Below are 12,477 nucleotides of genomic sequence, written 5' to 3' on the forward strand. Positions count from 1 at the left end.
CTTGAAAAAAAACACCTCTGGGATTGTATGATTGTGGTTTCCATTTTTCATTTACCTCACTTAGTCATTATTGTCTTTGGCTGAAATGTTACTTGAAATTGTTCTTCAGCTATTCTCATAGACACATTCAACAATGCAAGTCCTATACCAGAGAGGTTGTGAAGCAACCGGTACTTAGGTCAGCCAAGCTCTACAAAAATATCCTAAACTATCTGATGCTCTGCAATGACATAAGAAGTCTTATCCACAAAAAGCATACTTCAAAGAATGAGGGATGTGCCCTTGAAATCCAACACCTATGCATGGTGAAGATTCATGGACCAACATGACATGAATTATTGGCTTTTTTGGCTATACAAGTAATCCTTGACTTACAATTCATTTAGAGACTGTTCCAAGTTACTGAAAAAAGTGTCTCATGACCGTTTTGCACACTTACTACTGTTGCAGCCTCCCCATGGTCACATGATCAGGGCCAGATTCCATTAACAACCATGTTACTAATTTGCAGTGATTCACTTAACAACTATGGCAAGAAAGGTCATAAAATGGGCAAAACTCACTTAACAACTGTTTTGTTTAGCAATGGGAATTTTGGGCTCAGTTTTGTGCTAATTATCTATTTAGCCTTAGATTAGAAAAAATCAGCCCAATAGGCCTTTTACTGGAAATATCTATTAAGAACCTTTGTTAAATGAAACTTGCTCTGAAGTAGTTATATCAATTAGTATAGATATATAATCCAGTTTTCTTGCTTCCATCCTTGCTTCACCAGCAGGAAGTGAACATTATCTTGTCTTTTTGGTAATGCCAACAGTCAATTTGTAACACCAAAAGTTGCTATAATAGTCTATATTTCAGCATGTCTGCCTGATGCTACATAGACCTACATCCTTGATCAAATTAGTACCAACAGAAGGTAGAAGTAAATCTAATCTCCACTTCCTAAAACTATATTTAAAACCATTAGCAGTTTTCTGACAGGGAATTAAGAATGGAGTTTTAGCAGCAAGACAAGATTAGGACTCCTCTGTACAGCAATTAAGCTCTTCTGTGCCTCTCTATAAAAATTACTTTCTGGGCATACACTGGACTCTCACTAAACAGAACATGCTATATTATATTTTTGTATAATATAATATATATTTTACAAAATATAATGATTTTCTATTATATCTATTGATCTATTATGGTATCTATCTATTATATAAATATATATAATATATATAATATACTATATATTCTGTATTGATACATTGAATAAATTTTGAGCCAACAATTTGACTCCTAAGCCAACAGCCAATCCAAGAAAGATCCTTTAAATTCAATCCAGTTGAATAATGGAAACAGACTAGCATCACATAACTAGCATTGCATGACCTGCAATAACAAAGATTATTTCATGTTATGAAACATGAAATGAATCATGTTATGAAATAATGATTTATTTCAACAGATTGAATAATCAGTCTCTATGATATCAGTTTATGCTGTAGCAATGGAATTAACCCAACTGATTGCAACTGGTTAAGCAAACCAGGATCTAATATAACATGTGAAGCAGGACATAAAGAAAACCACTGCAACTATGTCCCACACTACTTTGCTGAGGGAGGCACATGTCATTCTCAGAACATAAGTCACAGTGCCCTTAAATCATTTATGCAGAAAGTTTTGATTTATATTGGGATTGTATAGGAGGAGGAGTGGCAGAACCTGGGGGTGAAATTAAAAGAGGGATCAGCCTAAAATCCATATGTAGTCACAAACAGCAAAATTCAACTCCCCCACACTTGAATTCAGTGGACCCTTATCTAACTCCAAGCAGATACTAACCATTAGTTAAGAAGATTCCTGGGCATAGGCTGTTTAGCAATAAATCAGTTTAATTGGACCTTTACATGTGGATTTGAACTTTTGCACCTCCCAGATTTAGGGGAGAAGGAATATTTATTTTAAGAAACCCTTAAGAGGTACCAAGGAGACAGGACTATATCAGAAATGACAAATACCATTTTTTTCTCTAAAATTCTCTCAGAGACTTGGGAGAGTCCTGCAATAAACTAATTAGAGCAGGGGTCTCCAACCTTGGCAACTTTAAGCCTGGAGGACTTCAACTCCGAGAATTCCCCAGCAAGCTTTGTTGGGAGTTGAAGTCCTCCAGGCTTAAAGTTGCCAAGGTTGGAGACCCCTGGATTAGAGAATCCTGCAATAGAGTAACTGATTACTTACAAAAATAATCTGGCCACAGACTGCCCATTTTTCTTCAGTCACAATTGAACAGGGTGATATGTGTGTGGAAATGAGATGCAGTCGATTTAAACAGAGCACATTAATATCCAGCACATCAAGGGAAAAAAAAGTACTTCAGAAGGCACAAAGGAACATTATGAACCAGAAAAGCTTTCAGGAACACATTTATAGATCTCTTTCTATATAGTCTTTTATATAAATAATTCAGACATGGTTTGCTTTGATGATGGAGGAGGGGAGGATTTTTCCTGTCGAAATGACTTAATGTAATTAGCATCTGAGATACAGCACAGTTTCTAAACAGGAATAACAGTGACACCGTATCCCTTTCAATTGTACAGAATTTGAGAGGGCACAATGATCTGCTGTTCAATATTAGAAGCATATTTATTTCTTCAGAACTTGGGTCATTTGTTTCTGTTAGAAATCCAGATAGATTTGTGTTGATGGAGGGTCTATAAAAATCATGAAAGTGAAGCTAAGTCTCTTTATTCCAATGAGAGGAAAAAGTTTCAAGCTGTGCTGGCAATTGTTCCATCGTTGCCTACCAGAGAAACTGGTTTTAGGCTACGACTTCATAGACGCATCTTGCCAATGCTTTGCCAGCAGCATCTTGATCATGGGCCTATCCCGCTGTCATGCCAGTTGCCATGCAATCATCACAATTCATTTGCAGCTTTCAGTGCTCTTCATCTGCTTCCTTTGCCGGCTGAAGCTGAAAGGAAAGCAGGTTTAAATGGTTCTTACATCCCAGCTGCGGACTTCTGAAGGTTGCAACAGTGATGAAAGTCAGTCTTTGGCAATGGCAAACAGCGGGTGACTTTAACCTCAGCATCCAGACTGAACAACATTTCCACCAGAACGCTTTGTCACCGACAATGTAGTGAATATCTAAAAAGACAAAAGGGGAGAAAAACACAAGACATGGATATGATTTAGAAAAGCTTTCCTGGATATGGAAAGTTACATTGATTTGCTCAATTCTAAGAAGCATTTCTCTGTGGATGTGTGGCCTTCTATATCCACAAATAACTAGTCTGACTTTGAGATTGGTTTTAATTAGCCAAAGCAGCATATGGGACTGAGATTTTATTATGAGAACTTTTCAGATTTTTAGAATCCTCATATACGCAATACTTTGGTCTATTCTTCATATTGTAAAGACTGTTTAGAAAGACTAATGGGACTTGCTTATTACTAAGTCATGTTTAATATTTCTTGCATGGATGATCTTTTCATGTCTGAAACAGGCATTGAGGTTTGTAAATCATGGTTTGTGACTTACCAATCTGTGGAAGTCAGTCAAAACAAGCCATGGCTTAGTGTAGAGGAATGATTATCTACTTAAATTTGCACTGAAATTAGAGAATTGAGTCCCCTTGTCTTAAAGGCTTTTGCTGGCTGAGAACCAGCGCAATATATCTCATTAAAAACATTTTGGAAGATTACGCTTTATCAAAGGCAAACTTCACACAGAATCATCATGTGTGGCAGCGAAACAAGTGAGTCTTTCATATGTTGTGTACAAATATTCGGGTGGACAAAATCAACAAGGGCTGAGCAGTGTTTCCTTTTCTAAAAATGTAAACATTGGCTAAGAAATATTTTCAAGAGACCTAAGGGATATGGGAGGGAACATGGGACAACTTCATGCTCATAGGATCTGATGTGTCAATCTGAAAAGACGTTCAGGCATCCTCACAAATAGAAGCAATCCCTATTTCACAGGAGAATATGGGTCTTGCATTTCAGTGGCAAAGAATATGCTTTATATACAGAAAGTCCCAGATTCCACCATTTACAAATAGAGATGGGAAAACCTCTACCTGATGTCATTGGAAATCACTGCCAGTTCATATGGAACATGTGAGGCCAAACTAAGCTTCTTTCAAGATGAATTTAACAGATTAATAGAGTTGGAAGAGACCTTGTAAATCATCTAGTCCAACCCCCTGCCCAAGCAGGAGAACCTACACCATTTCTGACAGATGGCAGTCCAATCTCTTCTTGAAAGCCTCCAGTGATGAGGCTCCCACAACTTCCGAAGGCAAGCTGTTCCATTGGTTGATTGTTCTGTCAGAAAATTTCTCCTTATTTCTAAGTTGAATCTCTCCTTGATCATTTTCCATTCATTATTCCTTGTCTGGCCTTCAGGTGCTTTGGAAAATAGCTTGATCTTTTCCTCTCTGGGCAGCCCCTCAAATATTGGAACACTGCTATCATGTCTCCCCTGGTCCTTCTCTTCACTAGACAAGTCATGCCCAGTTCCTGTAACCATTCTTCATATGTTTTAGTCTCCAGTCCCCTAATCATCCTGGTTGCTCTTCTCTACACTTTTTCTAGAGTCTCAACATCTTTTTTATAGTGTGGTGACCAAAACTGGATGCAGTATTCTAGGTGTGGTCTTACTAAGGCTTTATAGAGTGGTATTAGTACCTCACTTGATGTTGATTGAATCCCTCTGTTAATGCAATTTAGGATTGTGTTGGCTTTTTTGGCTGCCGCCACACACTGCTGGCTCATATTTAACTGGTTGTCCACTAAGACACAAAACTTGAGTTTGGTGGCTGCATAAAAAAGCCCATGTTGCCTTCTTGGTAATGATATGGTAGTGGTTGCTATTGCATTTTTCCATCCTGGTTTGGTTTGGTTTCTTTTGTTTGTTTGTTTGTTTGTTTACTTCCCAATTTAGCTTACAGCCTTAGCAACTTTAAGGTAGCTGGACTTCAACAAGGGAAGAATTCCTCAGGAAAGTTAAGTCTAGGCATCTTAAAGTCTCTAAATCGAGAAACACTGCCCTCTGGATTCCCATCCAAGTACTAATCCTATTAAGACAAATAAGAGAGCAGTTCCTGGTTGTTGTTTTTTAATCTAGGCTTAGAAGCTAAGCAAGGCTAGTTGGATTAGTGTATATAAGATTATGAATTTTATGAGGCTCTGCTTGTGTAAAGCATGTTCCTCGCACCATTTTTATTTGCACTTCCTTCAACTGTTACGTTTTTTTTTAAGAGATGTAGAAGACTCTACAATATATTGCCTAAAGGACCACTATGCTTGGATCTGAAGCTGTGGCAGAACTCAAATCTATAGTCCCAAGAGGTGGAATTAGATTTGAGGTCAGCCCTGGATGGATCAGAAGAAAACTGCAAACAAAAACGTCACATGAACACATCAGGCTGCGGCAAATGGCCCTTGATATTTATGAAAATATTAGATTTATGGATTAGATTTGCTCACTAGACTGAGCAGTTATAGCTTTTCACACAGCGTTGGAAGTGTTTAGGATGCTTTTTCAATCCTAAACTCAGATAACAAATTGATGAGGAAATGACAACAAATATGGCTGTCTTCGGTTAATTCTTGGGCAACCTTGCTATCAGGACATCTAAATACAGAGTTGACAGGAAATTAAACACAATTCAATCTAAAAGGTTCAAAGCAAGGCAATTAGCTGGCATCAAAGCCACCTTTTGGAGAAAATGAATAGGAACAGGATACAGCATCTGCATATCTTAGCCATGCAAATAAGTTTAGTGCACCTGAAAATATTAAGGATAGGTTTCAGCAGACTGAAAATCTTCCTCCGTCTCTGGCTTTGAATAGCATTATTAGTAGCTGCTGGCTTTTTAAATATAGCCATTTATTTAACTTTGCTTAAATCCAAATTAATTATTGCAGTATACTGATTTCTATGAAATATTTATTCTCATTTTTGAATACTATTAAAAGATTTTTGGCACTGCTAGTGCTAAAAGTTCTCTTAAGTGTAATAATTACATTCTAATTTATGTGAATGCAAAATGAAGTGTTCTGCAAAATTTCATACCTAAAATTCTGCACATCTTTAAATTCTACTTTTGCAGATCTGCTAGGAGGAGGGGGAGAAGGAAAGACAATAGATTCATTCTCTTTTGTTTTCATTTAGATTCACATATAATTTCAATCCATTTTTTGCTACTCTAACATGTAATTTTCCAAGGATACAACTAATATTTCCATTTTAATGTTGAGAGAAATCATCCAGATGATTCTCTCTTCTGTACCATCTGCAAAGATATTCTGCTTTTAGGGGTCTTTCCTGGATTTCTCCCAACACAGGGCATTTGAAGAAAATAATTTATTATTATTTTTTCAGATCAAACTTTTAAAGATGTTTCTATGGGAAACAAAATAAAGATCTTGGGTTAGATTGTGTGCTTTCTTCTTTTAACCTACTATTAGTATATCAGTGATACAATCAGGTGAGTCTAAAATGTACAATCTGTTGTCTAAGATGTAAGACAACAAGAATAAAAACAGAAATGATTTCATGCTGCGGTTTCTTGGCACTCAGTGTTAATTTTCAATAGCAAGTCTAAAACAGATTAATTAATTAAATACAATAAATACAATACAAAAATCAAACAATTGTACAGTAAATAAAAAAAAATATCTGAAATTAGGTACACCAAATATAAAAATAACACCCATTGTGCCTAATTATAATTATATTGTCCTCCTAGCAACAATACAAAAGTATTGCTGCTAGGAACAATACTAGCACTGCCTTCTTTCAATATTTTTTTAAAAATTTCTCTATAAAGCTGAAGGTAAAGGTTTCCCCTGTCCAGTCATGTCCAATTCTAGGGGCTGGTGCCCATCTCAATTTCTTAGCCAAGGGAGCCAGCATTGTCCGAAGACATTTCCGTGGTCTTGTGGCCATCATGACTATACATCAAGGCATACAGAAAGCTGTTACATTCCCGCTGAAGTGGTACCTATTTATCTACTCACATTTGAATACTTTCAAACTGCTAAGTTTGCAGGAGCTGGGGCAAGTAACAGGAACACTCAGATCAGGAATAGCCTGTGTTTTCTTGACATTTGTTTGCTGTCGATACTAACTTAGGTATGACTCATTTAGACTGCAGCTTCACGGATTCACAGGAGAATTCACAATTCAGTATTACAGGGATCTCATGCTGGCATGAAACTTTGAAGGTAAATGTGAAGCACTTCTGTTAAGCCTTGCAAATCTAAACTCAAGACCTTTTTTAGCTGAGCATCAAACTGACTGACAGAAACTCTGTAGGGGTTTAATAGGAGACTTTCCAAGACCTCTCTTGAAATACCAAAAATTAAACCCAAGAGCTTTCACAGGGAAAACATAAGTTCTGTTATTGAGGAGTTCTTTAGGTTTCAATTCCACACTTTCTCCAGGAGCTTAAATCAGTTACAGGGGGATTGACCTTCATTTTCACTGGTCCCTGTCAGTTTCAAAGGAGTCTTGAACCTCAAACTTCCTTGTGCAAGTCGAACACCTTAATTGTTCCTCTACACCAGGGGTCTCCAACCTTGGCAACTTTAAGACTTGTAGACTTCAATTCCCAGAATTCTGAGAGTTGAAGTCCACAAGTCTTAAAGTTGCCAAGGTTGGAGACCCCTGCTCCACACTTTTCCCATCGCAGGACAGCCAACTGATTATAGTAAAGGAGAAGAAAAAAGTGTTTATCAAAATTGCTCTCCAAAATAATAAAATGTCTATGAAAATATAGGCTTTTTGCCAACCCGCTCCAGATACCCACCTCCGCACAGACTGGATGGATTCCTATTGTGCTGTCCAACTGTTCTTTCGTTATTCCACATTTGATGGCTGCTGCAAATCCCTGAGTAATTTCTCCAGCATTGGGACCAAGCACATGGAAACCAATAATTCGATTCTAGGGAACAAGAGGAGCAAAAAAAGGACTTAACTGAGTCAATTATTTTGTCCACCTTGTCTAAAGATTGCTCATTCCTAAGAGTACTGTCATTGGACTTTTTCTGTTCCATATATTCTAGTTGGAAAATTGCACAAAGGATATATTTTAATTCAACTAAGAAGTTTTATAAATTACCAAAAATGATGCAAAAGATGACAGGCCATTTTTATCCTAAATATAAAGCCAGGAAGTAATTACTAGCTACTTGATATATAGATAAAGCATTTCTTTAAAAAAACAACGATCACTTAACCATCATCTCTTGTTTTCAACCTGAAAGGCTTTTGGTTATTAAAAGTGACAGTGAGACGGTTTAGAGATAATGTGATTTGAAGAAGCCCGGCTGGATATTCAACCTAACCCTTTATCTCCCTCAAACCATAGCAATTGGCTTGAGGGTGATAAAGATTTCACAAAGAAATAGAAAATCTGGAAGCCATGGAGTCTGCCCTCAGAATCAGGAAAGGGCAGCAAATTGTCAGTTAATTTTTATCATGCATTTTGCCAATTCAGGAAAAAAAAAGAGGCTTTCTATCAAATAATCCAGCCAATCTGTCCGTAATCAACATGGAACTCGGTTCTCGGTTTGCTGTTCCCACTCAGGTAGCAGTTCTTGCAGCTTTATGAACTTAGACAGGATTGTTACATTATCTATTGAAAACTTTTAAGTTACCACATGGAAATGTCCTAGTGGATTTCATACTGGATATAGCTCCCTGGCTTTGCCTAAATGAGAAAAAGCACCTCATTCTTTGAAATAAAGAAAAGAATATGGATCTGAGGGACCTCAAACCTGGGGCTGGCCTTGCACATTCTATAGTTTTGCCCCCTCATATGTGATTGACCATTTATCAGAAGTTCTGATTCTCTGGTCAAGATTCAACTCCTTACTCCTACTGTACACAAGTCATTTTTTTCCTGGTACAAATCATACTTTGTCCTGGTCCGGGGTGGCATTCAGCAGGTTCTGACCAGTTCTAAAGAATCAGTAGCGGAAATTTTGAGTAGTTCAGAGAACCAGTAAATACCACCTCTGACTGGCCCCGCCCCCATCTATTCTCTGCGTCACGAGTCCCAGCTGATCGGGAGGAAATGAGGATTTTGCAGTAACCTTCCCCTGGAGTGGGGAAGGAATGGAGATTTTGCAGTATCCTTCCCCTGCCATGCCAAGCCACGCTACGTCCACCAAGCCACACCCATAGAACTGGTAGTAAAAATTTTTGAATCCCACCACTGTCATGGCCTGTTTCCTTTTAGAGTATAATTCTTGATATGACACAGTTTAAGTAGTGTACCAAGGTTGGTTGTTAATCTGGAAAAAATTATACATTCCTGAACCATATGTCATGGAAGGCTAGACAGAATTCCTTTGGCTGCTAAGACTTTCAGTGTTTTTCCTGAAATACTGAAGAAAAGTGACATAATAGAGGCAAGCTACAGAACGGTATCAAAATCCAATCATTTCTGAGCAATTAGGACTTCACAACTCCTTTAATTAAAATATCATATATTCTAATATTTTAGGGGGGAAAAATGTCCTGGAATAAATGGGCAATTTTGAATGGCTGGCTCTTTATGCCAACTGCTGCATTTTGACAGCAGCATCAGAGAAGGGGCCCTCAGCAGGACTGAGTAAAATGGTTCACATTGCTGGTTGCAGGCCTGAAACTTTCAAGTTATCACATCCAATTTAGGAGTCAAATTTCTGAAAAACTGCAAATAAGGGAACAGCTGATTTAGATTAGAAAATATGTGTCCAACTTAACTGCAGTGGAAACTGTGGGAAGGTTCCACAGAGATTAAGGCCCACTTGCCCTACCTAACACAAACAGCTTTTGAGCCTCAGGATACAATAGTTGTTCCACGGTATTTTGAGTTCCAGCTGTTGTTATATCTCACAAATTAAAACATTCCCAGTATTAACCAAGGACTGAGCAAAGTTAAAGAGGGATACTATTTAATGGTTGCAAAGCCTAGCCAAGGTGTTATTATACAATGACTCTATAATTTAGAAGTGGATTTGCGGGTGGATTTTAACCAGCTAATACTTTCAAGATCTCATTGATGCCTGCTAAATGAAGGCAGCAGTTTCATCCTCAGCTCCAGATAGCTCCAATTTAAGGATCTGAAGATGACATAGATTCAATTAGCATCTCAGGTATACTTGAGAGAGAGAGAGAGAAAGCAATCAGGTGGTGAGTCACAGTGCGTGCAAAATGAATATTAACATTCCCTTTCCTCCTTCTGCAGAATGCTGATCGTTTTGCAGGAAAAAAGCAAAGTGTTCTTGGCATACCCTATCTGTAAGAATGCAAATAATTTTTGCATAGCATTTGTTGTTGTCCCGGGATGGGACTGTCCACTCCAGTGGCCAGAAGTAACTGTGGTAAACCTGAAAAAGGAAAAAAAATGATATATAAATACTGATGCTGAATTTCAGCCAACTGTCAAGCTCACGTCAGCAGCACCCTTCGTCATTTCATTTAACAAGATTTACTGAAAAAGAACAGGAGCAAAGTTACAGGAAGTTCAGCAACTGGGTTGCTTTTATTTTAGAACTTATTTTTTTTCTAGCTTAGTTAAGGCAGAGACATTTCATTTCTTAACTAATGGCCTTTCTCTAAATCAGTGTTTCTCAACTGTAGCCACTTAAAGATGATTGGACTTCAACTCCCAAAGTTCCCCAGCCTGGCTTCTTCCAAGCTGAATTATTTTGGTGTTCCACACCTATAGACAAAATCTTGTCAAACTGAGTACTATACTATTTGACTCTACTGTACCATACACTCCATGAACTATTAGGGAAGGGTTGTCTTCATCCTCTCTCTTTTGCACATAATATCTGGAGTAAATTGTCATTTACTCCTCTGGAATGCACCCCTCCTTCCTGGGAATCCACCTCCTCACTACATTCCATCACTGATCTAAATGGTAAGGAAGCTGTTCTTTTAACTGATAAATGAGGAAGATCTAGATATTCTTTCTTAGATTCCTGACACACCATTAATTCCAATGAAAACTTACACGAACATAAGCCTTTCCTAACCTGGTTGCCATCCAAATATGTTGGACAATAATATGCAATATCTCCAACTAGTGGGCTTACTGGAAATACTGGGGATTGCAACAAACAAAACAGAAGCATCCTGGGCTGAGATTACTGCACATTATTGGGGGGTGGGGTGTCTATAGACTTAGGCATGGACCAATTTGGACAGGGGAAGGTTTTAGAGAGTGGGGGAGGCTGCAACATCCTAGTAACTATGGGTATGGGAAAATTTAGTGAAATAGATGGGATGAAGCCAGAGGGTTTTTTTTCCCCCCTTGTGGCACATTCCAGGCCCTTGAGCTCATTCTCAGGCCCCTACGGGAGACCTTTTAGACCTGTGATGGTGAAACTATGGCGTGCATGCCACAGGTGGCACGTGGAACCATCTCTGCGGGCACGCGAGCGTCGGCCTAGGTCGTGCGCACATGCGCGGGGTGTGTGTGATATACCCCCCCACAGCCCGTTTTTGGTCCCAGAAGGCTTCAGGGAGGCCTGCTAAGCCCAAAATGGGGTGCTGGGGGGTCACACGCGCATGCTCAGGGGGTGGGGGGAACACGGGGGAGGGTTGCACGCGCATGCAGGAAAGTTGGGCAAGCGCAGGGGGTCGTGCACACATGTGGAGGGGTGTGGGGGACACAGGGGGCATTGCATTATGGGTGTGGACACTCGCGTGTGTGCTGTAGCACGCACACGTGCGCTTTCGGCACCCGAGGAAGAAAAGATTAGCCATCACTGTTTTAGACCCTGTGTTGTTGGCTGCTGCTGCTGGACCCAGGGCATTTGTAACAAAGTCAATAAGAGTTGATTATGGATTATCATGGAGACCTGCCTAGGAGAGATGGGGGGGGGGGAAATTCCCTTTTCTGAGCCATGTCCAGCTGACTCTGGCACCAGCCAAGACCCCATATTGCTTATCAAAAAGATAACTGCTCTGCACACAGTATGGTGTTTTTCTTTAAAAACACAAGAATTTGATTTTCAGATCCAACCACCTGCTTGTTTTATAGAGGTAGATCCCATCACACGCAGAATAAAAGTAACAATCATATAACGTGCAGAAGGAATTTGCCCTCAAGGGAGAAGTAAATAACAATCATTCACTTGATTGGCATCATCGGGAGACTTGGAATGCAAAAAACATTTCTGAATTTCATGTCACAACAGAAAAGAAATCAAACAAGCCATAGTCTACATTAGCAGTTTCCAAAAATACCTCAATCCTGTTATTGCCATATCTTTCAATTGCTTTTTCTTCTGAGTAACCACAGGCTCCATATTCCAAAGGAGTGAATACTGTAGTGGGGACGTTTATATAATCACACTGTCAAGGAAAAATATTTGGAGATAAGAGATTACAGTTGTCAGAACCACAAGCATATAATATCTCAGAGCATTAGATGGTTTTAAAGTAGGAGCATTTAATTCAAGGGCGAT

At 38.9% G+C, this 12,477-nt stretch overlaps 1 protein-coding gene across 1 annotated transcript in view; it reads right to left on the reverse strand.

Moving 5' to 3' along the window:
- Window positions 1-2,423: 2,423 nt before the first annotated feature.
- The window catches only part of TXNRD1 (thioredoxin reductase 1), a 35,386-nt gene continuing 25,332 nt past the window's right edge, over window positions 2,424-12,477 (reverse strand). The window contains exons 11-14 of the mRNA XM_070947708.1: window positions 12,257-12,364; window positions 10,291-10,386; window positions 7,818-7,952; window positions 2,424-3,144 (exon numbers count right to left, since the gene is read on the reverse strand). Of these exons, the coding sequence (XP_070803809.1) occupies window positions 3,082-3,144; window positions 7,818-7,952; window positions 10,291-10,386; window positions 12,257-12,364 (402 nt within the window). The 3' untranslated portion in view covers window positions 2,424-3,081. The remainder of the gene's footprint in view (window positions 3,145-7,817; window positions 7,953-10,290; window positions 10,387-12,256; window positions 12,365-12,477) is intronic.

The sequence above is a fragment of the Pituophis catenifer genome, unplaced genomic scaffold, assembly GCF_029215685.1.
Source record: "Pituophis catenifer annectens isolate HBS135680 unplaced genomic scaffold, rPitCat1.0.hap2 SCAF_7, whole genome shotgun sequence".
NCBI lineage: Eukaryota > Metazoa > Chordata > Lepidosauria > Squamata > Colubridae > Pituophis > Pituophis catenifer.